Source organism: Magnolia sinica, chromosome 5 (genome assembly GCF_029962835.1).
Source record: "Magnolia sinica isolate HGM2019 chromosome 5, MsV1, whole genome shotgun sequence".
Classification (NCBI taxonomy): domain Eukaryota; kingdom Viridiplantae; phylum Streptophyta; class Magnoliopsida; order Magnoliales; family Magnoliaceae; genus Magnolia; species Magnolia sinica.
This window is the reverse complement of record NC_080577.1, coordinates 69,884,873-69,912,040: the sequence shown is the minus strand read 5'-3', so window position 1 is coordinate 69,912,040 and position 27,168 is coordinate 69,884,873. Positions and strand designations below refer to the sequence as shown.

At 38.5% G+C, this 27,168-nt stretch overlaps 1 protein-coding gene across 1 annotated transcript; it reads left to right on the top strand.

Annotated features, from left to right (window-relative positions):
* LOC131246132 (cytochrome P450 71A1-like) lies at positions 1-27,168 on the top strand. Its single transcript, XM_058246018.1, has 2 exons — positions 1-1,023; positions 26,347-27,168. Exons 1-2 carry the CDS (start codon positions 82-84, stop codon positions 26,962-26,964), a joined length of 1,560 nt encoding a protein of 519 aa, XP_058102001.1. The 5' UTR covers positions 1-81; the 3' UTR covers positions 26,965-27,168.

The following is a 27,168-nucleotide window of genomic DNA, read 5'->3' as shown; positions in this document are numbered from 1 at the left end:
TGGTACATACGTGTGTGGGCCGCTCGCCGCCTACCAGGAAACTATAAAAAGGGTGTGGAAAACCAGACTCAAGATCGTAGAATGTCACTGATGCAACAAGGCCACGAGATGAGCTTCACGCATTCATTCCTTGTCGCCGTTCTCTTCTCAATTCTCCTCTTCGTCTTTCTCCGCCACAAGAAAAGAAAACAACCCAACCTTCCTCCTTCACCATTCAAGCTTCCCATCGTTGGCAACCTTCACCAGCTCGGCTCCCTGCCCCATCGCTCTCTCCATGCGCTCTCTAAAAGGCATGGCCCACTCATGCTTTTGAAACTGGGTCCCGTACCCGCCCTCGTAGTCTCATCAGCAGACATGGCCCGAGAGATCATGAGCACCCACGATCTCATATTTTCAAGCAGGCCAGCTATTTCCATGGCCAAGCAGCTCATGTATGGAAAAGACCTAGCTTTCGCACCCTATGGCGAGTACTGGAAGCAGGCGAGGAAGGTGTGCATCCTCCACTTGTTAAGCACGAAGCGGGTCAAGTCGTTTCGGTCCGTGAGAGAAGAAGAAGTGGCCCTCATGATCAAGAAGATCCAGTCATCGGCGATGATGGGTCCGGTGAACTTGAGCGAGATGATCATCTTGCTCAACAATGATATAACTTCCAGGATTGCTTTCGGGAAGAAGTATATATTGGGAGCAGAAGGAGAAGATGGCGGTCACAGATTTCGTAGGCTGTTTAGGGAGTTTCTGGAGCTTCTGGGAGCTTTCCATGTGGGTGATTACTTCCCTCGGCTTGCATGGATTAGTAAGTTTAACGGTATGGATGAGAGGGTAGAGAAGAATTTTAAGGAGTGGGATGATATACTTGGTGGGATTGTCAAGGATCATGAAGATGCAAAGGGAGATGATGATGCTGATGCTGATGCTGATGCTGACGAGGGTATGATAGACTTTGTGGATGTCTTGCTGCAAATTCGGAAGGATTGCACGACTGGAATTACCCTCACACAAGACCACATCAAAGCCCTCGTTATGGTAATTATCCATCCTTTATTCGTCTGAATTTCTTTCGAGTTCTTTTCTAGTTTAGTCTTTAACAACTGTCCCTAGGTTGGGTCCTCTGTAGGCTTATTCGTACCCCAATTAGATGGTGTAGTGATATGTTGGGCGATGTGGAGTCCACCGTGATGTATGAGTTTTATATCCATACCATCCATCCGTTTTGCCAGCTCGTTTTAAGGGGATCACTTCTAAAATAAGGAGATCCGAAATTCAACTGGACCACACCACGGGAAACATCGGAGATAATGACTCCCACTGTTGAAACCTTCCTAGGGCCACCAGAATGTTTATTTGCCATCCAACCTGTTGATAAGGTAACACCGACCTGGACGAAGGATAAACGCAAATATCAGCTTGGTGTTTTTTCTTTTCTTTTTTCACTCTTTTTTGTTGAAGATTTTGATGGTGATGTTGGGCGTTCAATTACCATTATTTCCTATAGCGTGGTCCATTTGAACTTCGGATCTAATTCATTTTTATTTTCATGTCCTAAAATGTGCTGGAAAAATGAGCAGACGACATGGATATAAATCACATATATGATCATGATAGGGACAACAGCGCCCTAACACATTACCACACCACTCCCGTGTGGTGTGGACAACACCAGATCCGCGTCGGGCTTTTACTTCCACGAATGTTAGCATCGGCGCGGTCACGGCTTGCCTCCTGACACTACCAGAAACGATGTGGCTACCGGACAGTGGGCTATATGATATATGTGTTATGTACGCTGTTTATCTTTTTTTTCTCCATATCATTTTAGGGCATGCTAAAACATGAGACATAAAAATCTCAAGTACACCATACCTCATGAAAAAGTGGTGATTGAATGCTTGTCATTAATAACTTCCTAAGGCGTAATGTTCATTTGCTATTCAACATGCTGATTAGGTTACACAGACAGATGAAGGGAAAACAATAATACCAACTTCATCTAAAACTTTAGTAGCCCAAGAAAGCTTTTAATGGTGGGTGTTCAATTACCGTTGTTTCCTTGGTGGTGGTCCACATACCAATCGGATCTGCCTTGATTTTTGGGCTCATGCCTTAAAATGACCTGAGAAAATGGACGGTCGGCGTGGATAAATCACATACACCGGGGTGCTCTGCAATCCGTGTCCGGCTTGCGCCGGCAGTGTATATATGACGGACGCGGTTTGGCATGTGACGCTCCAGTAACCAATGTTCGGTGCCCTGTGGGCCCCCACCATGATGTATGTGTTTTATCAACGCCGTCCATCCATTTTTTGAGATCTAAATGTGGTTGATACTAAAAATTTGGTAGATCTGAATGTCAGGTAGTCCATACCCATGGAAAACAGTAATGATTGAAACTCCACCATATAAAGCCTCCTACGACTAACTGTAACGTTTATTTGACATCGAACATATTGATTACGTCATACAGAGACCCGGATGGAGGGTAAAAACAAATATCAGCTTGATGCAAAACTTTTCTAACCTTAGGAAGTTTTTAATGGTGAGCAGTCAATTAACATTATTTCCTGTGATATGGTCTATTTAAGATTTGGATCTACCTGGCTTTTGGGCTCTTTTATGATATGGAATAATGGATGGACCGCAGGAATGAAACACATACATCATGGTGGGCCCACAGAGCACCAACCAGTGACCAGTCTGGTAGCATAGTAGCAAAACCGCATCCGAATTTGGCATCCGACCATATAATATATACAGTACGTCTGCCCATCACTAAATTTAAGCTATAATATCAGCCATATAGGACCATCATATGACCCATTAAGTGATTTTATTTATTGTATTTTATTTTGGTTTTTGGATAGTTATCAATTGTTTTCTTAGGAGGCCGGTTGTTAATTGTTTATTATGAGGTCGGCCGTGACAATTACATTCCCCTATTAATAATCAGGGGTATTAAATATTTGGTGGGCCACACCATGGAATATCTGCTATGATGCTTGGATCTGGTTGATTTTTGGTGTCCAACTTCCATGGCCGGGCACCACCAAATGCACGGTGTGCTGTACATACATCACGGTTGGGCCCTTTGACCTCACCGTACCATTTCGGTGTGTATGAGAGAGAGGGGTGTCCAGTTCAAGTGATTGGACTATAAACTATGGTCAACCTACAGGATAACTGGCAATCTTACATTTGTGCATGACATCCAACCCATCCATCAGGTTGCCTTATCAGGAGGACCACTTTGTGCGAAAATCAGCTATATATACTCATCAAAGCCGACAACACTTGTATTTTTCTATTTAATAATGGTTAGAAAAGAAATGGTTATTATAGGCGTGGCTCAATGATAAGTAGATAGGGCCAGTTTCTGCACTAGCTAATTGGCGTGATGGGCCCAACCTATACGAAGGGTTGGATGTCACGTGCACTTATAGGTTTGAAGCATTATGTGAGTGGACCATACCTTCGGGTCCAACCGGTTGGACCTAAGACCTCATATCATATGTGTGTGTGTGTGTCTATATTTGTGTGTATATGACACACTCCTATCCATAACTCAAGTGGATGACTGACTGAAGATAACTCGTTTCAACAGTGAGGTCTTGGTGTCGATAACACACACACACACATATTTGAGACTATGAGACTTACCATGAGGTCAAGTTGTGTGGGCCCTACCATGATGTGTGTCGAACATCAACACCGTGCATTGGATTGGTCCCCTTTCGGCTACCGGATATCCCAAAAATCAGTTGTATTAGGTCGGACATACCATCTAAAATCAAGTAAAGACATGCCTAAAATATATAAAATCACTTGGTGGGGCCCACCTGAGTTTTGGATGTGGCTAAAACTTGGTTTGACCCCTCATCCAAGTGGGACACACACAATGGATGACTATGCCAAATAATTAAGTGCAGAAATAATAAACAAATCAGAGGATCAATTACACTAGTATTAAAATATTGATTCAAACTGATTCATATGACAACATTCACCCAAACAAGTTTAGGTAGGACAACCTTATTTCACGAAACTTGTAAGAATCAAAATTACAAACCAAGCAAAAGTCAATAAAAGCTAAATTATTACAAGCATTCACCACATAAACATTAAAGGCATTCATCACGACACCAAGAATTATAGTGGTTCAGTGTGTTAACAATTGTTCTCAAACGGCTACACCCACTCCACTCCCAATAATCACTCTCCACCTGATAATGGCTTACACTATAAATAAGGTTTTCATAAGAACACCTTAAAACCTAATACAGTTATGATTTTAGCGGGCTATCACAAACAAAAAATCTCTCACTAAAATTTTCTAGCTATCTTAGGAAAACCAACAATGAGATTTTCTGGCTATCTCAATAAAACCAAAATACAAAAGAATTATATACTTATCTTTGCTTTTGAAGACGTTTCTGTCGATGTAACCGTATAACCACTTCTCTTGAATGTAGTTCGTTCAATGTTCAGTCATATAGACAAGGGTTCAAGGTTCTAAATTGATTTTAAATAGATTCAAACTAATGGCTACCTGTTTGAATTTCTTTAAGATCTTAAAAGAAAAGTATTTACTCTCTTTATAAAATGAAATTGATAGAATAAGATATCGAGGAATTAAACAAAATGTTATTAAAAATATTTAATAAATACCGTGCAATAGCTTGAATATAATAGGGGCTTCTCTCTCTCTTTCTTGTAGATGGATTTGATAGACTTGAATTGTATTTTTAGATTGAGAGAAAGTCTCAATTTATAGGCAAAGAAGTTATTACTTCGACTCGTCTAAGAAATGGATTTCGTTCCAACAAATATTCAAATTTAAGCGCGATAATATAAAACAGATCTTCGACTGGTCGATGGCCTTCTCGACTGGTTGAGGGCCCTATTCAACTCGTCGAGCATGATCTTCAACTGGTCAAGGGTGCACAAAATCCAAACTGATTCAGTTGCTGGACTTCGAGTTGAGCAGCTTCCTCGACTAATTGAAGGTGTAACAAAAAATTTGTCTCACTTCAATTTGAACTAAGACTAGTCAAAAAAATCTTAAACTAGTCAAGCTACAACTTAGGCTAGTTGAACCTTAGCCAAATATAAGCATAAAAATCCATTTAAAATATATTTTGAAAGTACCTAAACCTAATATCTTTCTAGGGTTTGTAATACCTTAAATGACTGAACTTTGAAGTAGATTGGGTGCTTAACTATATGGAGCTTGATCTTCTACTCAATTCTTCAATAGAGCTTGAATTTCTAGATGGAGTTTAATCTTCTACTAGAACTTTAGTAGAATTGAACTTAACTTGAATTTTCTGTCTTGATCTTAGTAGAACATAAACTTTCCATTTTAATTTCTACTTGACTTAAATTTTAGTAGAGCTTAAACTTTCCATCTTAATCCACATTAGAAGGCCACTTCATAAGCTGTTTTATCTAAACAAAATTTGACAAACAAAGTGTGCCTTACACACTATAGCACTGACAGAGGGTAACTCTTCTCAACTGTTGTATGTGGTTTGGCCCACCAAAGTAATTGATTGACTTAATTTTTAAGCCCATGGACCACCATCAAATGGTGCATCTGACTGATGGGCTAGATGTTCGACACACATCACGGTGGGGCCCACACAACTCGACCTCATGGGAACTTCCCATGAGGTCGACCGCATAGAACCTTTTCCCATATATATATATATGTGTGTGTGTGTGTGTGTGTGTGTGTGTGTGTGTGTGTATGCGGTCGAGTTCATGGGAACTTCCTATGAGGTGGAGCTGTGTAGGCTCTACCGTGATGTGTGTTGATCATCAACACCGTGCATTTGATAGATCCCCTTTAAATTATGGGATATCTCAAAAATTAGCTGTATACGGAACTCAAGTGGTTCATACCATCTAAAAGCATGTGAAGACATGCCTAAAACATATAAAAGCACTTTGTGGGGCCCACCTAAAATTTGGATGCATACAAAACTTGGTTTGACCCCTCATCCAAGTGGGGCACACATAATGGATGAGCTAGATTTGTGAACCACATCTGGGTGGGCCCAAAAAATGATCATGAATGTTTTAATGGAAGGTAACCCCTCTCAACTTTTGTATGTGGTGTGGCCCATACAAGTCACGGATTGACTTGATTTTTAAGCCCCAGGCCCGACATGGAATGGGGCATTTGACTGATGGGGTAGATGGTCGACATGCATCATAGTGGGGCCCACATAGCTCGACCTCATGAGAAGTTCCTATGAGCTTGACTGCATAGAGTGTATATATATATATATATATATATATATATATATATATATATATATATATATATATATATATATATATATATAGGAAAAAGGTTCTATGCGGTCGACCTCATGGGAACTTTCCATGAGTTCAAGCTATGTGGGCCTCACTAGGATGTATGTCGAACATCAACATCATGCATTTGATGGGTCCCCTTTAAATTATGAGATATCCCAAAAATCAGCGGTATACGGAACTTTGGTGGGCCATACAATCTAAAATCATGTGAAGATATGCCTAAAACATATAAAGGCACTTGGTGGGGCCCACCTGAAATTTGGATGCTTTTGAAACTTGGTCTAACCCCTCATCCAAGTGGGACACACATAATGGATAGGCTGGATTTGTGAACCACATCTTGGTGGGCCCAACAAATGATTTTGAATGTTTTAATGGAAGGTAACCCTTCTCAACTTTTGTAAGTGGTGTAGCCCACCCAAGTCACGGATTGTCTTGATTTTTAAGCCCTAGGCCCACCATGGAATGGTGCATCTAACTGATGGGGTAGACGTTCGACACGCATCACAGTGGGCCAACACAACTCGACCTCATGGGAAGTTCCCATGAGCTCAACTACATAGAACCTTTTTCCCATATGTGTGTGTGTGTGTGTGTGTGTAGTTAATGGTGGGGTTACCCTTGTCCTTTTTGTAGTGACGAATCATCATATGTGTTCCTAAGAACAGGAAGTCAAATTTTAGTTTTAATCTCGTTAAGGTGGGGTGTCTACATGTGTGTATGTGTGTGTGTGGTCCACTTGGAGAATAACCGCCAACTTTACATGTGTACATGACATCCAACTACTCCATCAGGTTGGCCTTATCATGAGGAGCACCTTGTGAAAAAATTAGCTATATATGCTTATATTGTTGTTATTGGTGTGGCCCGACTGATAAGCCAATAGGCCTAAATTTTGTACTACGTAACTGGCATGGTGATGCAAGTCTGCTATTAAATGATGCAATCCGAAGCAGTCACAATGGACTGCAATGGACTTCAACATAGTATATCTTCTTAAATACAACTCTAAATGAGGTGATTTAAAAGCCAAAATGTAGCGTAATGAGTTTTCTTTCAGGAAAAAAAAAAGAAGAATAAAGAAGAAACAAAATCCAAAGTCAAATATGGCTGATTTTAGGATGTTATGAAACTATTTAAAAAATCATTAGTTTTAGGGAGCTAGTACTTTATGAATTTTAATAATTTTTCTGGAATTAAGAATGAATGAGATTTTTTAGGATGAGAGAAGACATGATGATGAAATATCTGAAAAGTTATAAAAATAATTCATTAATTAGAAGTGCCAAAAACATCACAAGCAACAAACCTGCTAAACTAAAATTTTCTACAACTATAAGTTTCCGACGAACCAGACAAGTTGGCGACGAACCGATAATCACCCAACCGGCATAGGTTGGAATTACTCACAACCAAAAAGGAATCACTCAATTTTCTCTTCTACTAAAAATTTGCTGGAAATAATATTTTTTTTAATAACTACAGATGGTATTGTTTTCTCATTGCAAACGAGTCATTATATAGACAAACTACAACAACCTTTTATAAATACATTAAAAATGGCCATGGATTCCCACTATATATAACATCTTTCTAAGGTAAAATACAAGTATCTAATCCATGCAAAATAGTCCCAAGACCTATAGTTAAGTTCCATTGTTTCTTTATTTTTTATCATGCATACAACATATTCCACAGCCATGCATCATAATTAAAGACCCTTAAATGCAATATGGCTGGAAATCATGGGCTGAATATTGAGGCTTAGCACTAGTTTATAGGTTGGGCTTTCCCCTTGAATTGGGCTTGCATTATCCTCCCATTTTTTGAAAGAACTCATCTTCTTGTTTTAAATGTGATACTTTTTAGAATTGACCTCTCTCTCTCTCTCTCTCTCTCTCTCTCTCTCTCTCTCTCTCTCTCTCTCTCTCTCTCTCTCTCTCTCTCTCTCTCTCTCTCTCTCTCTCTAATTAATGGTTTAGTCCAATAATCCATCAGCTTTGTCTTCCTTGAATGTCCAAATTGATATAAATTAACTATTTACAATCATATTGCCAGGACTTTCCCAATAAAAAAATGGCATACACCCATGGGTACCACATCACACCATACTTTATATTTATATGTTGTTCCAATAATAAGAGAAATGAGACATTGGTTAGAAGTACTTTCCTTTTACCCATTTTGAACCATGATATCTTGAAAGGCTTGGGGGTGCTCCTCCACTTTTAAGTGTAGCTTGTCCATCATCTCTTTTTAGACCAAAATTTCAACACATCCATTATTGATTATGGCATTCCATGCATTTCTATCACATGTGCACATTGTAAGGAAGATATTAGTCAATAACCAATCTTCTATGATTGCTCAAGACTAAGCCAAAACTTTGAGAATAATAAGACTTTCAATTTCGTTCGGTCCGGACATTTAATGAAGCACTTCATGAGCAACTTCGTTATAAATTAGTGGGAGATCGATATGCTATGCATGCTAATGTATAACATCACTAAACATAGCTAGAGGCATCAATATAGGTGTATACTCGGATATCATTAATGGAAACGAGTAGAAGATCTACAGTATTCTCCAAGGTCTATAGATGACATTTAGTACCCGATCCCTAATATGGGATTCCCTTTGATGGTGGAGAAAACCAATCACTGTACGTCCACAGCATGAATCACACATATAGGGCTTAGCAAAGTACAGATTACAGAGTAATAATTTCAATAGGAACCATGCATATCAAATCATATAAATGATTAAAACTTTAATTTCCCAAATGAATGGACAATGATAACTAGGTCCGTAAACCATAGTATTAAATTGGGTCATTAACACTAATCTAGTCCTCCATTAACTCTATGTTGTGCTTCAAATTGGTTCTGAAGTGACCAGATATCCCACAATGCAAGAATTTTTTTTTTCTTGTTGTTCCTTTTACCTTTGCCCTAGCCATTATTATTAGAAGGGTTACCTGCTCCCTCAAGGTTGGTGCCTATCTACCATTTTTGTCACTCTTCTTACGTTTCTAATGATTGGGCCCGCTATTAGAGGTGTCCTCGGATAACTCACTATCCATTCTGCTAGATGTCTCATATTGTTGGGCTCATAGAGCACCGGTCGTGCATGCAGCTTATCCTCAAAATACATGAGATCGTACATGTTCAAACTATCAATGAATCTATCGAAAATACACATCAATGATATGAGGATAGCATTTACAATCGTGTCCTCCTCTTTAGTAGAACCAATTATCTTTAGTTTAACCTCGAGCATTTTCAAGACATGCTCACTCATAGAGAGGTGCCCACCTCGAGTTTTGTACTATACAATTTTTTGCTTGAGTGATTTTATCTAGGCAAAAACCTGGACATCAAACATCACGTTCAGGCAAAGGTTATTCATGGCAAGCAACATGTTTTGAATTTTATGACAGAGCACATGAGACATGGAGGCTAGCATGTACATTTTATCATGTTATTCTCTTTACCCATCTAAAGTTCTCGATAAAGGTAGCTTGGATTTATCATAGTACTTAGGGTCATTGGTAGGAAACGTTGCCAGAGAATGACACATAACTCGATCCAATGTGAGAATGAATTTGAATTACTGGGACCGGTTAATAAAGATTTTCGTAGTGAGCTTCTCAAATGTGATAATCTTAAAATTAGCATTTAGTTTCAACATATTGTATTACTGTAATTCCTCACATATATAGGTGTCCCTTTCATCTTTTTCTAAGGATTGCATTTTAGGTACAAAGACTTAAGAGTCCATTGAGAAATATCCCTAGCACTACTGTCTATCCCAAGACATAATCTTTCTTTCTTTTCTCTCTTTCTTTATCTCTTCCATTCTTTTCTCTCTACAAACTTTTAGGTGTGTAGAAAAAATGGCCAATGAGTTGGAGTTGGAGTTGTGAGTGGAGTAACCCATACAAAGGGGTAGTGGATAATGATGTAAGGGTGATGGTGAAAATTGAATTAGTAGAGTACATTCATTAGTGGATGAGGGAGGTGGGAGGTGCATGTCTACAAGGTGCATGTGTGGTCACTCACGAGGGTTCGTACATTTATAATCATGTGTGGGTGCAAAAATGCGATCACACACGTATGAGTAGCAAGGGCACATACATGTAGTTCCACTCTGCTCGAGAAAACTTTCAGTTCATTACAAGTGTAGCGCATGCACAATGTATATACTATGCATATATGTAATACATAAACATTTAAAATCATGAAAATATTAAAGTTAAACAAGATCAACCTGGATGACTACATGTGTACACGAGCTTTATTGCACAGGATTATGCTAGTGCATGGGGACCATCAGGATGAATGGCTTAAATTAACCAACCATGCATGGCCCTAAATGTAAAAACTAAGTTCAGAATAGGGAAGTTTTGTTCATCATAAACTAAAAATTCAGCCTCTAATTTATTAAAACTATAGTCTCTAATATATAATTATTGTTAACACAACTAATTTGAGCTCATTTTCATGTGTCAACAAAAATGGGCTTAGTTACTTTTTTTTTTCTCATCACGACAATTATTTTTACGTAATTATTAAATTTACCGTCACTTTTGAAATGATCCTAATTGTTAGAATGTAAGTTATGTGTTGAGTTGATGAAAGAAAGAGTGTAAAAAATAATGAGAAAGGTCACATAGTCTTCATCAAGTAGGCAAAACTTTGAATCCACAACATTATTCTTGAATCCACGAGATAGAAAGGGAAATTCAAAATTTTATTCAAGTACACAAAACCTTGAATCCACATGCTAAAAAAGGAAATTCAAATGTTTATTATTTAATGATCGTTAGACCTCCCAACTACATTACTTATAAAGAAAAAGTAAAATCCTAATTAGGAGTCTTAATTCGAGTAAATTAGAATTTATCCAAAATATTAAAATTTACCAAAAATAGAAAGTTCTAAATTAATCGTGCCAATGATTCCTAGCATGATTACAGGCGATTCCTAAGAAGATTGTGTATACTAAAACTTTAAAACGAAGGTAATACATCAAAATTAAAAATTATTAAAAATAGTAAGTTTTCACTAAAATCATAATTTTGAATAGTAAGGAAGCGTTTTCTCGTGAATGGACTAACACAACCTATGTTGTGGTTGGTTGGCCTTGAATGGCTCGTTACAGTAAAGATTGATAGGACATGCATCCCATAACGATACCTAGTTCAAAAGTTATGGCCAATTTACAATTCACACTTTGAACAACAATTTCTCCCTAAATTTGGAATAAATTTTCTTGGAACCGTACATACCTAGGGCATAGTTATGTCTTGCCCTACATAGGAATGGGCATGAATCTGATGCATTATGTTTGCTTCCATTAGGGCCTCTTGAGTGGTTTTGTGGACTACTATAAATGAATTTATTTGGTCCAATTGTGCCAAGAATAGGTCTACAACCCGCTCTACATCATGCGTGGTCCTATGGACTACTATTATTTTTTGTTTTTGATATTCAATTAATATAAATAAGAAAAGCAAGTGGAAAAAATCAAATCCTATTTTTCTCCAAGTTATGTGTTGAGTTGTCCTGCGAATTACTATTCTTATCATTTTTGATATTTCATTAATATAAATAAGAAAAGGAAGTGGAAAAACTCCACCCCTAATTTTTTCCAATTATGTTAAACACTAATCATTTGATTAGCCCATTGAAATTGAACAGTGGTCATCATGTTTAAATGATATACCTATATACCCTCGAAAGTATCCATTAATTGTTGGGATTGGGATTGTTCGATGTGTACAATTTTTAGGCCATATCCCATCTCGTTTGAGGGTCTCCTTGGATTACATGCATGTATGCTATGTTTACATGGTCTACACACCTATTATCATGATTAAGGTAATCCGTGGGATATGTTATGCTTTATTTACTTATCTTCTGATCCTACCAAATTGGTTACATTTAGAAAGTTTGTGGTGATCCAGAACTTTGATTTAATGGGACCGGAAGGGCCATGGCCAACCCAATCATAATGAATTGGTTAATCCTAACTTTAACTTTAGGAAGTTTTTTCTTTTGACCAAGAAATATTACAAATGTTCAATTTCATCGTCTATTTTAAGTCATCAATTAAGATCACTTGTTAGAGAGAGAGCGGGGATAAGCTAAAATAACTTGATTGATGGAAATTTTAGTTGTAGCCCTTATATCATAGAGGCAGGAATATTGTGATCATGTTAGATATGGAAAAAGCATATAATAGGATTCAATGGAGCTTCCTAAAGCAAGTGTTATCTCAATTTGGCTTCAGTGATCAATGGGTTAATTTGGTGGAGAGATGTTAAGGTTGAAAAGGGCGATCTCTCAGTCCTAGAGGGGGGAGAGTGAATAGGACTATGCCAAATAAAAATAAATATGGAAAATAAATGCAGATAGTAGAAATAAATAGCAACCTCAAATGCTCTAGTCTTGAGAGGTTGATACAAACATTGTTCTAAGGACAACCTTATACCAAAAACCAAGGTTTATGGTAGGACAACCTGATTTTTAGAACTTCGGTAAGTATCAAAAACTCAAACTTATACAGAGGTAAAAGAAACAAATCTAGCTATTACAACATTCACCACAAGCACATAAAAGAGATACAAGCATTCACACAAATAAAAAATATAACATCCACCACAATTTCAAGAATTATAGTGGTTCATGTGTGTACACCAACTGTTCGCAAACAGTCAGACAACTACTCCACTCCCAATATCCACACCCACGAGATATTAGCTTTCACTAAGAAAGAAGGTTTTCCAAGATTCACCTTAAAACCTTTATAGATGTGTTTTTCAATGGGCTTATACAATAATTAAAAAAAAAGCCCACTCTGAGATTTTCTTGTCTGATCTTAGTCAAAACCACAAATAGAGATTTTTCTAGCTGAATCTCACAAACCAAATACACAAAATTGAAAACAATACTTATCTAAAGAATATTCTTTGATGTAGCCGGTAGAACTACTTTGTAGATGAAGATGTTTAGTGTTCAATCTCACAAATGAATGGGTTCTAGGTCTAAATGAATTTTAAATTAAATCCAACGTTTCGCTACTTGGATTTAATTTCTTGGATCTCAAAAGGAGTTAAAGAAAAATCCCTTTTTATATCAAGTAGAATGGAATCGTGAGATCAAGAAATTAAGAAACAAAAAGCTATATAAAATAAGCTTTAAAAACCTCACAATAGCTTCATAATAGTGGGGACTAATCTCTTAGAGTGGTGGCTTGAATTGGCTTGGAATGAATCATAAAATCTGAGAAATGTCCTCTATTTATATACTACAATTCGGTTTCCTCAACTGGTCTAAGGTTCAACTCGACTAGTCCTGACAGAACCAATTTTCAAATTTTCTAGCGTGATCGGATAAACAGACCCTCTACTGGTCGAGTGGCTTATTCAACTAGTCGAGTGGCCAGTTCAACTAGTCAAGCACAACACTCGACTGGTTGAGTGGAAAAGATTCGCATTGCTGGAGTTTGAGTTGAGTCCTACTCGACTGGTCGAGCCAGTCTCCACGACCGGTCGAGCAAGGTACTCGACTGGTCTGACCTAACAATCTATCCAATTTTCTGAGTAAAACCCTAGACTGGTCGAGAAAAACCCTTTACTGGTCGAGCCAGTGCCTGAACTAGTCGAATGATGATTAGGACTAATCGAATCAAAGCCTAAATTAAGTATTATGACCTAAAGTAAATATGCAATATTAATAACCTAAACCTAAGGTTTTTGTAGGGTCATGTATACCTTAAATGTGAGTATTGAACTGTAACATTGGTCGCTTCGATAGATAGGTTACTTTAAAGTACATGAAGTTTGACCTCGTATACTTGAGTTTATATCTTGAACTTGTGTTCTTGAGACTTAAACTTGAGCTAGTGTATTTGAACTTGAGCTTGAGCTTGAGCTTGAACTTTAACTTAAGTTTAAGCTTGAGATGCACTTGAACTTGACTACTTGGACTTGAACACTTGAACTTGAACTAGATCATAAAGTTGAACATGCACACTTACTTGAAGTAGTTGTAGCATTTTATGTTGATGTAGATGACTTGAAACTCATCTTCGAATGAAGGTGAACTTTCCATCTATTGAACTTGAAGGTGAACTTTCCATTAATCAAAACATGTCAATCACTACAAAGTGGTTTGGCACAACAAAATTTGACAATACAGGGTGCTAGATTTACAACTTAGCACTTACAGGGGTAATAGTTGGTCCATAGTTTTAATCAATAGGGAGGCATCGGGTTCTCGTGGAGAAGGGTTTTTATCACCCCTTCAAGCTTAAGCAGGGGTGTTCGCTAGTCTCTCATTTACTCTATGCAAATGATACTCTTCTATTTGTGAACGGGGGACAAGCGTCACTTAGAGAAGTCAAAATTTTTTTAGCCTCTTATCAGCAGTTCTCAGGTCAGAAAATTAATCTTCGTAAGTGTTCCTTCTATTGTTCTGAGAAACTTTCTCTGGCCGGAGTTAGGACCATTGAAAGAGCTCTGGGTATATCGAAATCCCTGGCTAAACCTTTCTACTTGGGGGTGCCGATAATGATAGGAAGGGTGTCTAAGGGAGATTTTCAATCATTGACCAACAAGATCCACATCAAGGGGTGGCAGGCAAGATGCCTTTCACAGGCCGGCAGGACAGTATTGGTGCAACATGTACTTTCTAGTATTCCTGTTCATTCCATGGCTGCTTCCCACATCTCGAAGCAAGTCCTCCACAATTTAAAGAAGCAGTTTGCTAGTTTCTTCTGGGGGTGGAACGATGGCAAAAAGAAGTGTCTTTGGACGTGTTGGAAGGATATTGTGTTCCCTTAGCTCAAAGGTGGGCTAGGAATATAGAAGCTATCTAAGGTGATGATGGCTTTTCGTTTGAGAATGGCCTGGAATGTGAAATTTAAGCAAGAAGAGTCCATGTGGAGTTCCTTTATGGTTGCAAAATATAATCAAGATCTTATCCCTGATGGTCCTAGCCGTGCGTTAACCTTTTCCTCCCCGCTTTGGAAAAGAATCTGAGTCCTCTTCCCGCTACTGGACTCCACGGTTCAATGGAAGATTAGTGCTGGTAACTGTAATGTCTGGAGCTCGAATTGGATAGGTCTAGGGTCGCTTCAAAGGCTGGCTTCTAGGCGTGCCATGAGGGGCTGCTCCCACTGTTGGTCATACTCGATTATCTCCCTCAACAGTTAATCGATTTCATTTTCCAGATGGGATTTTGTGCATCGGAGGGTCCAAACTGCTACTATGGCCTTTAGATCCTTCGGGATTCTTCTTGGTTAAATCAGTGTGGGAGCTGAGCAGAGAGGGCAGGCAGTGCAGAGGCTGGGCGAAATGGGTGTGGCATGCGAAGATGCCTCCAAAAATATCCTTATTCATCTAGAGATGCCTCCACAATGTTGTCCCAGTCGATGGTGTGGTCCAAGCGAGGGGTATTCAGCTAGCATCTAAATGCGAATGTTGCGAGGATGGTTCATCCCAAAGGCCCTCGTCCGAATCCCTATCTCATCTTCTCATTTCTAGTAGGTTAGCGTCAGCTACCTGGAACTATTTTAGGCTCATTTCGGCATTGCATCCTTGGATGCCCAATTGATTGAGGCTAAACTTAGCTAATGGTGGTGCGTCCAATCACCAGGAGGCTACGCAAGGTCCAAGCAAAGATTGATCCCTTGTTTTATTTTATGAAAAATTTGGAAATCCAGAAACTCCTCCAGATTTGAAGGGAGCATCCCCTCGTTTGTTGCCCTTGTCAAACGGGTTAAATGGTGGATGTTCTATACCTCTAATAAGGTGACGGGTTCTCTCTAACCATCGAGGATAAACTCTTCTATCCTTATTGAACTGGGGTGTGAAGCACGTCTTCAGCAGCTTAAGCACCCGATCTTATTGAAATGGTTTAAGCCGAAAAATGGTTGGGTCAAGTTGAACGTTGATGGGTCAGCTTGGGGTGACCTGGGATTTTCTAAAGGGGCTGTATGTAGAGGAGACAAAGGGGACCTCCTTTTCACTTTCTCTGAGGGCTATGGAGAAGGAACTAACACCAAAGCAGAGCTTTGTGCAGTGTATTATGGTCTATCCCATTGATTAAATTTGGGCTTCTCTAAAATAGTCGTGGAATCTAACTCTAATTTGGTGTTGGGTTTCCTGAATGGCACATCCTTGGTTAGCTGGAATGGCATTTTTGGTTGTCAAGGATTGAAACGCTGAATAATAGAGGGCAAGTGTCCTTTGAGTATATTCTAAAGGAAGGGAATGCGCCTGCTAATGGGGTGGCCCATTTCGATAATGAATTTCAGACCTCCTTCTTATCCCAGCAAGTTGCCGAGCTTCTCTCTTGTTAAAGGATCTCTTTTTCTTGATAGTGTGGGTCTGGGGGCCACTAGGACTTGACCCAATTTGTTGATAGGATCTTTTTTTTTCTCTTTTCCTTTTACTTTTTTATGATACGCTTCGCCTAAGCCTTTTCCACTGGGCGAGCTCGAATGCTGTTCTCGTTGTAAAATCCTTTTTTTTTTTATAATACAAAGGCTTTAAAAAAAATAATAAAAAATTATTCATAAGATCCCACTCGTTGAACAATTTTGCTCAAATATCCAATATTTTAGGGAGCTAATGGTAAGTAGTATAGGATATGATGTTCCACATAGACGATCTCATTATCATCATCAAAACACATATTTTTTTCCCTTTTGACTCTAACCATTTAATACATTAGTGGAGTGAATCAACATCATCACCATCAATGCTCATCCCTTGAGACTAACCATGCATACTAGTGGCTATGTTCATTTTATTTTTATTTAATACCTAAAGGTAATCATTGTTCTCTTTCATCTATCTCTGGATCTGAGGTAATTATTTTTTAAAAAGCTTCGGGATGCAGCCGGAAGTACACTGAAGTAGTCCTTCAATGAGTATATGAATTTTCCATAATTATAGGTTACAGGAATCTCTAATAAGTCTTGATATGATATAATAATAATAATAAGTATCATATGTATTTGTCCCATGTGTGGAACCTAAAGATAATCATTGTCCTCTATCATTTATCACTGATTCTCAGTATCTTAGGTAATTATTTTTTTTTAAAAAAAAAAAATTAGGATATAACTAAGACTACACTGTATTTTTCCTATAAGGGCATAATTTGCTTGTAACCAAGGGCTACACGAATCCCCTAAGCCCTAATGAAAAAAGCATCATGTGTGCATGTCAAAGGCATCCATGGTGAAAAGTAAGGATTCTAATGTGGATGTCAAAGGCATCCATGGTGAAAAGTGAGGATTCCTTTAGGTGGAATGATGCTTTTTTTTTCCACCTCCAATGTACACATATGACATGTTTTCATTAGGCCATGTTAAGGGTCATAGAAGATTCCTATAAGTAGTACATGTTACAAGAAATTTGTGTCATCCACCAAGGTCTTTTTCATATCAACATGCCATCTTTACGGGGTGTCCATAACATTGGAATGGTGATATCCACGGTGAAGTTCAGGTCACGTAAAACAAATAAACAAAATAAAAGGGAAAAAAAAAAGGCCAATCCACACCTATGATAGGCCACACTATTTTAGGCATAACCCACCTGATGGATGACAATTGATCTTCAGGATGGGGCCGCCTTTTGCAAGGTAAGGATGTCCTATATAATTGGCATGTTGGTGGAGAAGCCAACTTAGTATACTTCCATGTGTATCTAGTTAGTTATTTATTTTTATAGACTCTTACGTTAGTTTTTTTTTTTTTTTTTTTCATTTAAGAAATGTTGTTGACTCATGTTCTCACATATAGAACTGATGTTTAGCTATCTAGAGCATCCAAATTATTTGTCTCGTTGTGGATGAGGCATATCTCTAAGATCACACTAATGAAGCAATCATAACCAACCAGTTAATGGCAGTTAAATGGATCACCCAAAGTAATTTTTAAAAAAATTATTTGTCCAAATTTGAAGGGAAAAATTAGATGGTTAACTTTAACTTCTCATTGCAGTATGCCAGTTCTACTCCATCAACAATTAGAAGCAATCTTGACATTTTTGTACAGTTGAAGAGTCCACGCCAATCTACTTTAAAAAAAAAAAAATTTAAATTACATTAAATTTAGGGGCAGTTTGGATTTGGGCATAGGGGTGTTGTAACAATAGTCAAAGTAATCATGGATGTCCATTGGTTGTCAATCCTCTTGTGCAAGGAGCCTCTTGGAAAAGCAACGGTGGATATATAACCATTAAACCACATATAAGATGTCTCCAATAGAGAGGTAGAAATACTTGTCCATGAAACTGTACATTTTGTTTAATATGAGCATCACACTTATCTGTGCACTTGTCCATGAAACTGTACATTAGTGGCGTTAGCCTTTTCCTCCCTGCTTTAGAAAAGAATCTGAGCCCTCCTCCCGCTGCTGGACTCCACAGCTCAATGGAAGATAAGTGCTAGTAACTATAATGTCTAGAGCTCGAATTGGATAGGTCTAAGGTCGCTTCAACGGCTGGATTCCATTCCCATCCATGATCCCCTCTCCTCACTGAAAGTTAAAGACTTTCTTGGCCATGAGGGCCTACTCCCACCGTCGGTCGTACTCGATTATGTCCCTCAACAGGTAATCGATTTCATTTATGGGATTATGTGCATTGGAGGGTCCAGACTGCTGCTTTTGACCTTTAGATCCTTCGGGATTCTTCTCGGTTAAATCAGTGTGGGAGCTGATGAGCAGAGAGGGCAGGCAGTGTAGAGGCTGGGCGAAATGGGTGTGGCATGCGAAGATGCCTTCAAAAATATCCTTATTTGTCTAGAGATGCCTTCACAATATTGTCCTAGTCAACGGTGCAGTCCAAATGAAGGGTATTCAGTTGGCATCTAAATGCGAATGTTGCGAGGATGGTTCATCCTAAAGGCCCTCGTCCGAATCCTTGTCTCATCTTCTCATTTCTAACAAGTTGGCGTTAGCTACCTGGAACTATTTTGGGCTCATATTCGGCATTGCATCCTTGGATGCCCAATCGATTGAGGCTAAGGTTAGCTAATGGTGGTGTGTCCAATCTCCAGGAGGCTGTGCAAGGTCCATGCAAGGATTGATCCCTTGTTTTATTTTATGAAAAATTTGGAAATCCAGAAACTCCTCCAAATTATAAGGGAGCATCCCCTTGTTGGCTACCCTTGTCAAATGAGTTAAATGGTGAATGTTCTATACCTCCAATAAGGTGACGGGTTCTATCTACCCCTCGAGGATAAACTCTTCTATCCTTGTTGAATTGGGGTGTGAAGCACGTCTTCAGCAACTTAAGCGCCCGATCTTGGTGAAATGGTTGAAGCCGAAAAATGGTTGGGTCAAGTTGAACGTCGATGGGTCAGCTTGGGGTAACCTAAGATTTTCTAGAGGAGGGGTGTATGTAGAGGAGACAAAGGGGACCTCCTTTTCGCTTTCTCTGAGGGCTATGGAGAAGGAACCAACTCCAAAGCAGAGCTCCGCGAAGTGCATGATGGTTTATCTCATTGCTTAAATTTGGGCTTCTCTAAAATAGTTGTGGAATCTAACTCTAATCTGGTGGTGGGTTTCCTGAATGGCACATCCTTGGTTGGCTAGAAATGGCATTTTTGGTTGTCAAGGATTGAAAGGCTGAATAATAGAGGGCAGGTGTCCTTTGAGCATATTCTAAAGGAAGGGAATGCGCCTGCTAATGGGATGGCCCGATTTGATAATGAATTTCAGACATCCTTCTTATCCCAGGAAGTTGCTGAGCTTCTCTCTCTTGTTAGAGGATCTCTTTTTCTTGATAGAGCGGGTCTGAGGGCCATTAGGACTTAACCCGGTTTGTTGATAGGGTCTTTTTTTTTCTCTTTTCCTTTTGTTTTGTTATAATAGGCTTTGGCTAGGCCTTTTTCCTCTAGGTGAGCCCGAATGTTGTTCTCATTGTAAAATCCTTTTTTTTTTAATAATAGAAAGGCAGTTTTTTTTTTCTTTTTTATTTTTTATTTTTTAAATTTTATTAGATCCCACTTGTTGAACAATTTTGCTGAAATATCCAATATTTTAGGGAGCTAATGGTAAGTAGTATAGGATATGATGTTCCACATAGATGATCTCATCATCATCATCAAAACACATTTTTTTTTTTTCCCTTTTGACTCTAACCATTTAATACATTAGTGGAGTGAATCAACATCATCACCATCAATGCTCATCCCTTGAGACTAACCATGCATACTAGTGGCTATGTTCATTTTATTTTTATTTAATACCCAAAGGTAATCATTGTTCTCTTTCATCTATCTCTGGATCTGAGGTAATTATTTTTTAAAAAGCTTCGGGATGCAGCCGGAAGTACACTGAAGTAGTCCTTCAATGATTATATGAATTTTCCATAATTATAGGTTATGAGAATCTCTAATAAGTCTTGATATGATATAATAATAATAATAAAAAGTATCATGTGTATTTGTCCTAGGTGTGGAACCTAAAGATAATCATTGTCCTCTGTCATTTATCACTGATTCTCAGTATCTTAGGTAATTTTATTTTTTATTTTTAGAATTTTAGGATACAACTAAGACTACAGTGTATTTTTCCTGTAAGGGCATAATTTGCTTGTAACCAAGGGCTACACGAATCCCCTAAGCCCTAATGAAGAAAGCATCATGTGTGCATGTCAAAGGCATCCACGGTGAAAAGGATTCTACTGTGCATGTCAAAGGCATCCATGGTGAAAAGTGAGGATTCCTTTAGGTGGAATGATGCTTTTTTTCCCACCTCCAACGTACACATATGACATGTTTTCATTAGGCCATGTTAAGGGTCATAGAAGATTCCTATAAGCACTACATGTTACAAGAAATTTGTGTAATCCACCAAGGTCTTTTTCATATCAACATGCCATCTTTACGGGGTGTCCATAACATTGGAATGGTGATATCCACAGTGAAGTTCAGGTCACGCAAAACAAATAAACAAAATAAAAGGGAAAAAAAAAGGCCAATCCACACCTATGATACGCCACACTATTTCAGGCATAACCCACCTGATGGATGACAATTGATCTTCAGAATGGGGCCGCCTTTTGCATGGTAAGGATGTCCTATATAGCTGGCATGTTGGTGGTACGTTAGTTTTTTTTTTTTTTCATTCAAGAAATGTTTTTGACTCATGTTCTCACATATAGAACCAATGTTTAGCTATCTAGATCATCCAAATTATTTGTCTCGTTGTGGATGAGGCATATCTCTAAGATCACACTAATGAGGTAATCATAACCAACCAATTAATGGTAGTAAAATGGATGACCCAAAGTAATTAAACAAAAAGTGATTTGTCCAAATTTGAACGGAAAAATCAGATGGTTAACTTTAACTTCTCATTGCAGTATTCCAGTTCTGCTCCATCAACAATTAGATAAGCAATCTTGACATTTGTGTACAGTTGAAGAGTCCACGCCAATCTTCTTTTTAAAATAATAAAAATAAAAATAAGTAAATTACATTAAATTTAGGGGCAATTTGGATTTGGGCATGGGGGTGTTGTAACAATAGTCAAAGTAATCATGGATGTCCATTGGTTGTCAATCCTCTTGTGCAAGGAGCCTCTTGGAAAAGCAACGGTGGATATATAACCATTAAACCACATATAAGATGTCTCCAATAGAGAGGTAGTAATACTTGTCCATGAAACTGTACATTTTGTTTAATATGAGCATCACACTTATCTGTGCACTTGTCCATGAAACTGTACATTAGTGGCGTTAGCCTTTTCCTCCCCGCTTTGGAAAAGAATCCGAACCTTGTTCCCGCTACTGGACTTTATGGCTCAATGGAAGATTAGTGCTGGTAACTGCAATGTCTGGAGCTCGAATTGGATAGGTCTAGGGTGGCTTCAAAGGCTGGATTCCAGGCCCATCCATGATCCCCTCTTCTCACTGAAAGTTGAAGACTTTCTTGGCCATGAAGGCCTGCTCCCACCATTCTCCGTACTCGATTATCTCCCTCAATAGGTAATCAATTTCATTTTCCAAATGGGATTCTGTGCATCGGAGGGTCCAGACTACTACTTTTGGCCTTTAGATCCTTCAGGATTCTTCTCGGGTAAATCAATGTGGGAGCTGAGCAAAGAGGGCAAGCAGTGCAGAGGCTGGGCGAAATGGGTGTGGCATGCGAAGATGCCTCCAAAAATATCCTTATTCGTCTAGAGATGCGTCCACAATGTTGTCCCAGTCGATGGTGCGGTCCAAGCGAGGGCATCTAAATGTGAATATTGTGAGGATGGTTCATCCAAAAGGCCCTCGTCCGAATCCCTGTCTCATCTTCTCATTTCTAGCAAGTTGGCATTAGCTACCTCGAACTATTTTGGGCTCATATTTGGCATTGCATCCTTGGATGCCCAATCGATTGAGGCTAAGCTTAGCTAATGGTGGTGCATCCAATCTCCAGGAGGCTGTGCAAGGTCCATGCAAGGATTGATCCCTTGTTTTATTTTATGGAAAATTTGAAATCCAGAAACTCCTCTAGATTTGAAGGGAGCATCCCCTCATTTGCTACCCTTGTCAAACGGGTTAAATGGCAGATGTTCTATACCTCCAATAAGGTGACGGGTTCTCTCTACCCCTCAAGGATAAACTCTTCTATCCTTATTGAATTTAGGTGTGAAGCACGTCTTCAGCTGCTTAAGCACCCGATCTTGGTGAAATGGTTGAAGCCAAAAAATGGTTGGGTCAAGTTGAACGTCGATGGGTCAGCTTGGGGTAACCTGGGATTTTCTAGAGGAGGGGGTGTATGTAGAGGAGACAAGGGGGACCTCCTTTTCACTTTCACTGAGGGCTATGGAGAAGGAACCAACACTAAAGCAGAGCTTCGTGCAGTGCATGATGGTTTATCCCATTGATTAAATTTGGGCTTCTCTAAAATAGTTGTGGAATCTGACTCTAATCTGGTGGTGGGTTTCCTAAATGGCACATCCTTGGTTGGATGGAAATGGCATTTTTGGTTATCAAGGATTGAAAGGCTGAATAATAGAGGGCAGGTGTCCTTTCAGCATATTCTAAAGGATGGCCCGTTTTGATAATGAATTTCAAACCTCCTTCTTATCCCGGCAAGTTGCCGAGCTTCTCTCTCTTGTTACAGGATCTCTTTTTCTTGATAGAGTGGGTCTGGGGGCCATTAGGACTTAACCCGGTTTGTTGATAGGGTCTTTTTTTTTTTTTCTCTTTTCCTTTTGCTTTGTTATGATAGGCTTCGTCTAGGCCCTTTTACTCTAGGTGAGCCCGAATGTTGTTCTCATTGTAAAATCTTGTTTTTTTTTTTTTTTTTTTTTAAGAACCCACTCATTGAACAATTTTGCTCAAATATCCAATATTTTAGGGAGCTAATGGTAAGTAGTATAGAATATGATGTTCCACAAAGATGATCTCATCATCATCATCATCAAAACACATATTTTTTGACCTTTTTACTCTAACCATTTAATATGTTAGTGGAGTGAATCAACATCATCACCATCAATGCTCATCCCTTGAGACTAATCATGCATACCAGTAGCTATGTTCATTTTATTTTTATTTAATAAGGTAATCCTTGTTCTCTTTCATTTATCTCTGGATCTGAGGTAATTATTTTTTAAAAAGCTTCGGGATGCAGCCGGAAGTACACTGAAGTAGTCCTTCAATGAGTATATGAATTTTCCATAATTATAGGTTACGGGAATCTCTAATAAGTCTTGATATGATATAATAATAATAAAAAGTATCATGTGTATTTGTCCTAGGTGTGGAACCTAAAGATAATCATTGTCCTCTGTCATTTATCACTGATTCTCTATATCTTAGGTAATTATTATATATATTTTTTAGAATTTTAGGATACAACTAAGACTACACTGTATTTTTACTGTAAGGGAATAATTTGCTTGTAACCAAGGGCTACACGAATCCCCTAAGCCCTAATGAAAAAAGCATCATGTGTGCATGTCAAAGGCATCCATGGTGAAAAGTGAGGATTCTACTATGCATGTCAAAGGCATCCATGGTGAAAAGTGAGGATTCCTTTAGGTGGAATGATGCTTTTTTTCCCACCTCCAACGTACACATATGACCTGTTTTCATTAGGCCATGTCAAGGGTCATAAAAGATTCCTATAAGTACTACATGTTACAAGAAATTTGTGTCATCCACCAAGGTCTTTTTTATATCAACATGCCATCTTTACGGGGTGTCCATAACATTGGAATGGTGATATCCATGGTGAAGTTCAGGTCACGCAAAACAAATAAACAAAATAAAAGGGAAAAAAAAAAAGGCCAATCCACACCTATGATAGGCCACACTATTTCAGGCATAACCCACCTGATGGATGATAATTGATCTTCAGGATGGGGCCGCCTTTTGCAAGGTAAGGATGTCATATAAAGCTAGCATGTTGGTGGAGAAGCCAACTTAGTATACTTCCATGTGTATCTGGTTAGTTATATATTTTTATAGACTCTCATGTTAGTTTTTTTTTTTTTCATTTAAGAAATGTTGTTGACTCATGTTCTCACATATAGAACTGATGTTTAGCTATCTAGAGCATCCAAATTATTTGTCTCGTTGTGGATGAGGCATATCTCTAAGATCACACTAATGAAGCAATTATAACCAACCAATTAATGACAGTTAAATGGATGACCCAAAGTAATTAAAAAAAAAAAAAGTGATTTGTCCAAATTTGAAGGGAAAAATCTGATGGTAAACTTTAACTTCTCATTGCAGTATGCCAGTTCTGCTCCATCAACAATTAGACAAGCAATCTTGACATTTGTGTACAGTTGAAGAGTCCACACCAATCTTCTTCTTTTTCTTTTTTCTTTTTTATTAAATAATAATAGTAATAAATTAAATTAAATTTAGGGGCAGTTTGGATTTGGGCACGGGGGTGTTGTAACAATAGTCAAAGTAATCATGGATGTCCATTGATTGTCGATCCTCTTGTGCAAGGAGCCTTTTGGAAAAGCAGCGGTGGATATATAACCATTAAACCACATATAAGATGTCTCCAATAGAGAGGTAGAAATACTTGTCCATGAAACTGTACATTTTGTTTAATATGAGCATCACGCTTATCTGTGCACTTGTCCATTACACTGTACATTTTGTTTAATATGAGTATCACACTTATCTGTGCACATGACCTGTATGTTTCAATGTGTCATGTGTACGACTTCCAAGGTGCAACCATCTAACATATGCATATTTGTCACCCTTGATCTGGAAGGACTAAAAAATGTGGCACACATGTAAATGTGCCACCAAACAATCTATCTCATCCATTTTCCAATGTATTTAACAAACAAGGACCGAATAAATAGTCAGCAATAGCATGTCCATGACCAGCTAGCCTTGAAAGCACCCCATGGATTGCTATTCCCAGCATATTTTGCCAAATCCAAACAGGCTAATAATGTACTTCCAATTGTACTGATCAATTCTTTTCTTTTTATAATGTCTAAGTTAGTTTTTTTTTTTTTTTTTTTTTTTTTTTAATGCCATTTACGCAAATAGTGGTGACTCATCTTCTTACATGTGTTACTGATGTACTCTAGACAATCGAAATTGTGTGTCCCATTCCAGATGGAGCATTATATTTAAATTCCTACTGATGAAGCAATCTTAACTAACCAATTGATGGCAATTAGATGGATGGTCAAAAGTAAAATAGTGATTGGTTGAAATTCAAAGGAAAATATCAGATGGTTAATATATATTACCTTCACACTGCAAGTTTCCGCATGCTCCACCATAAGATATGTGAGCAAATATTGGAACCCAGGTTGTATGTGAAGAGTTCCCCTTTTCTTAAAATTGTGTTGAACTAACATATGTGAGCAATTTGGACAATCCAAATTGTACGTGAAGAGTGCCCAACCCCCCTTTTTTTTTTATCGTGCTGAACTTAGAAGGTAGGTGTCGAGCCCACCTCACATTTAAAATTCAAACCTTGCTAATAATTTTATTGTTATTCTATAATTTCTTCTATACAGGACATGTTTGCTGCAGGAACTGATACAACATACGCTATTCTCGAATGGGCAATGGCAGAACTCCTAACACACCCAAAAGTAATGAAGAAAGTGCAGGAAGAAGTGAGGGAGCGAGCAAGAGGACATTCAATGATTGCAGAGGACGATCTTGTTCACATGAAATACTTGAAATCAGTAGTCAAGGAAGCACTAAGATTGCACCCTCCGCTTCCGTTGTTGGTCCCACGAGAGTCAATGAAGGATGTCAAGATACAGGGCTATGACATCCCAGCAAAGACGAGGGTCATTGTCAATGCATGGACGATTGGAAGGGACAGTAAATCATGGGAACAACCAGAGGAATTTCAACCAGAGAGATTCTTGAGTAGCAGTAGCCATATAGATTTTACTGGGCATGATTTCGAACTGATCCCATTTGGAGCAGGCAGAAGGGGATGTCCTGGAATTCAGTTCGCAATAGCCAAGGTTGAGCTCGTGCTTGCCAATCTTCTCTATCATTTCGATTGGGAGATGCCTAATGGGGCAACTGTGGAGGATTTAGACATGTCTGAATCTCCAGGAATTACAGTCCACAAGAAAAGTGTTCTTCTTCTCGTTGCAAAGCCCCAGTCATACTAGGAGATACTTCTACTTTAATGAGTTTGTGTTGGTATTTTGGCATATGTATTAGAAACTTAATAAAGTTCCGGTCGTGCATTTGATACGCATCATAGCACTACGGATAGTGTCGCTTGGATATTGATATTTTATCATTATTCCATCTATGTTCACAATCGATGTTTTGTGTTTAATAATGACATTATGGGTATAAGTGCATGTGAA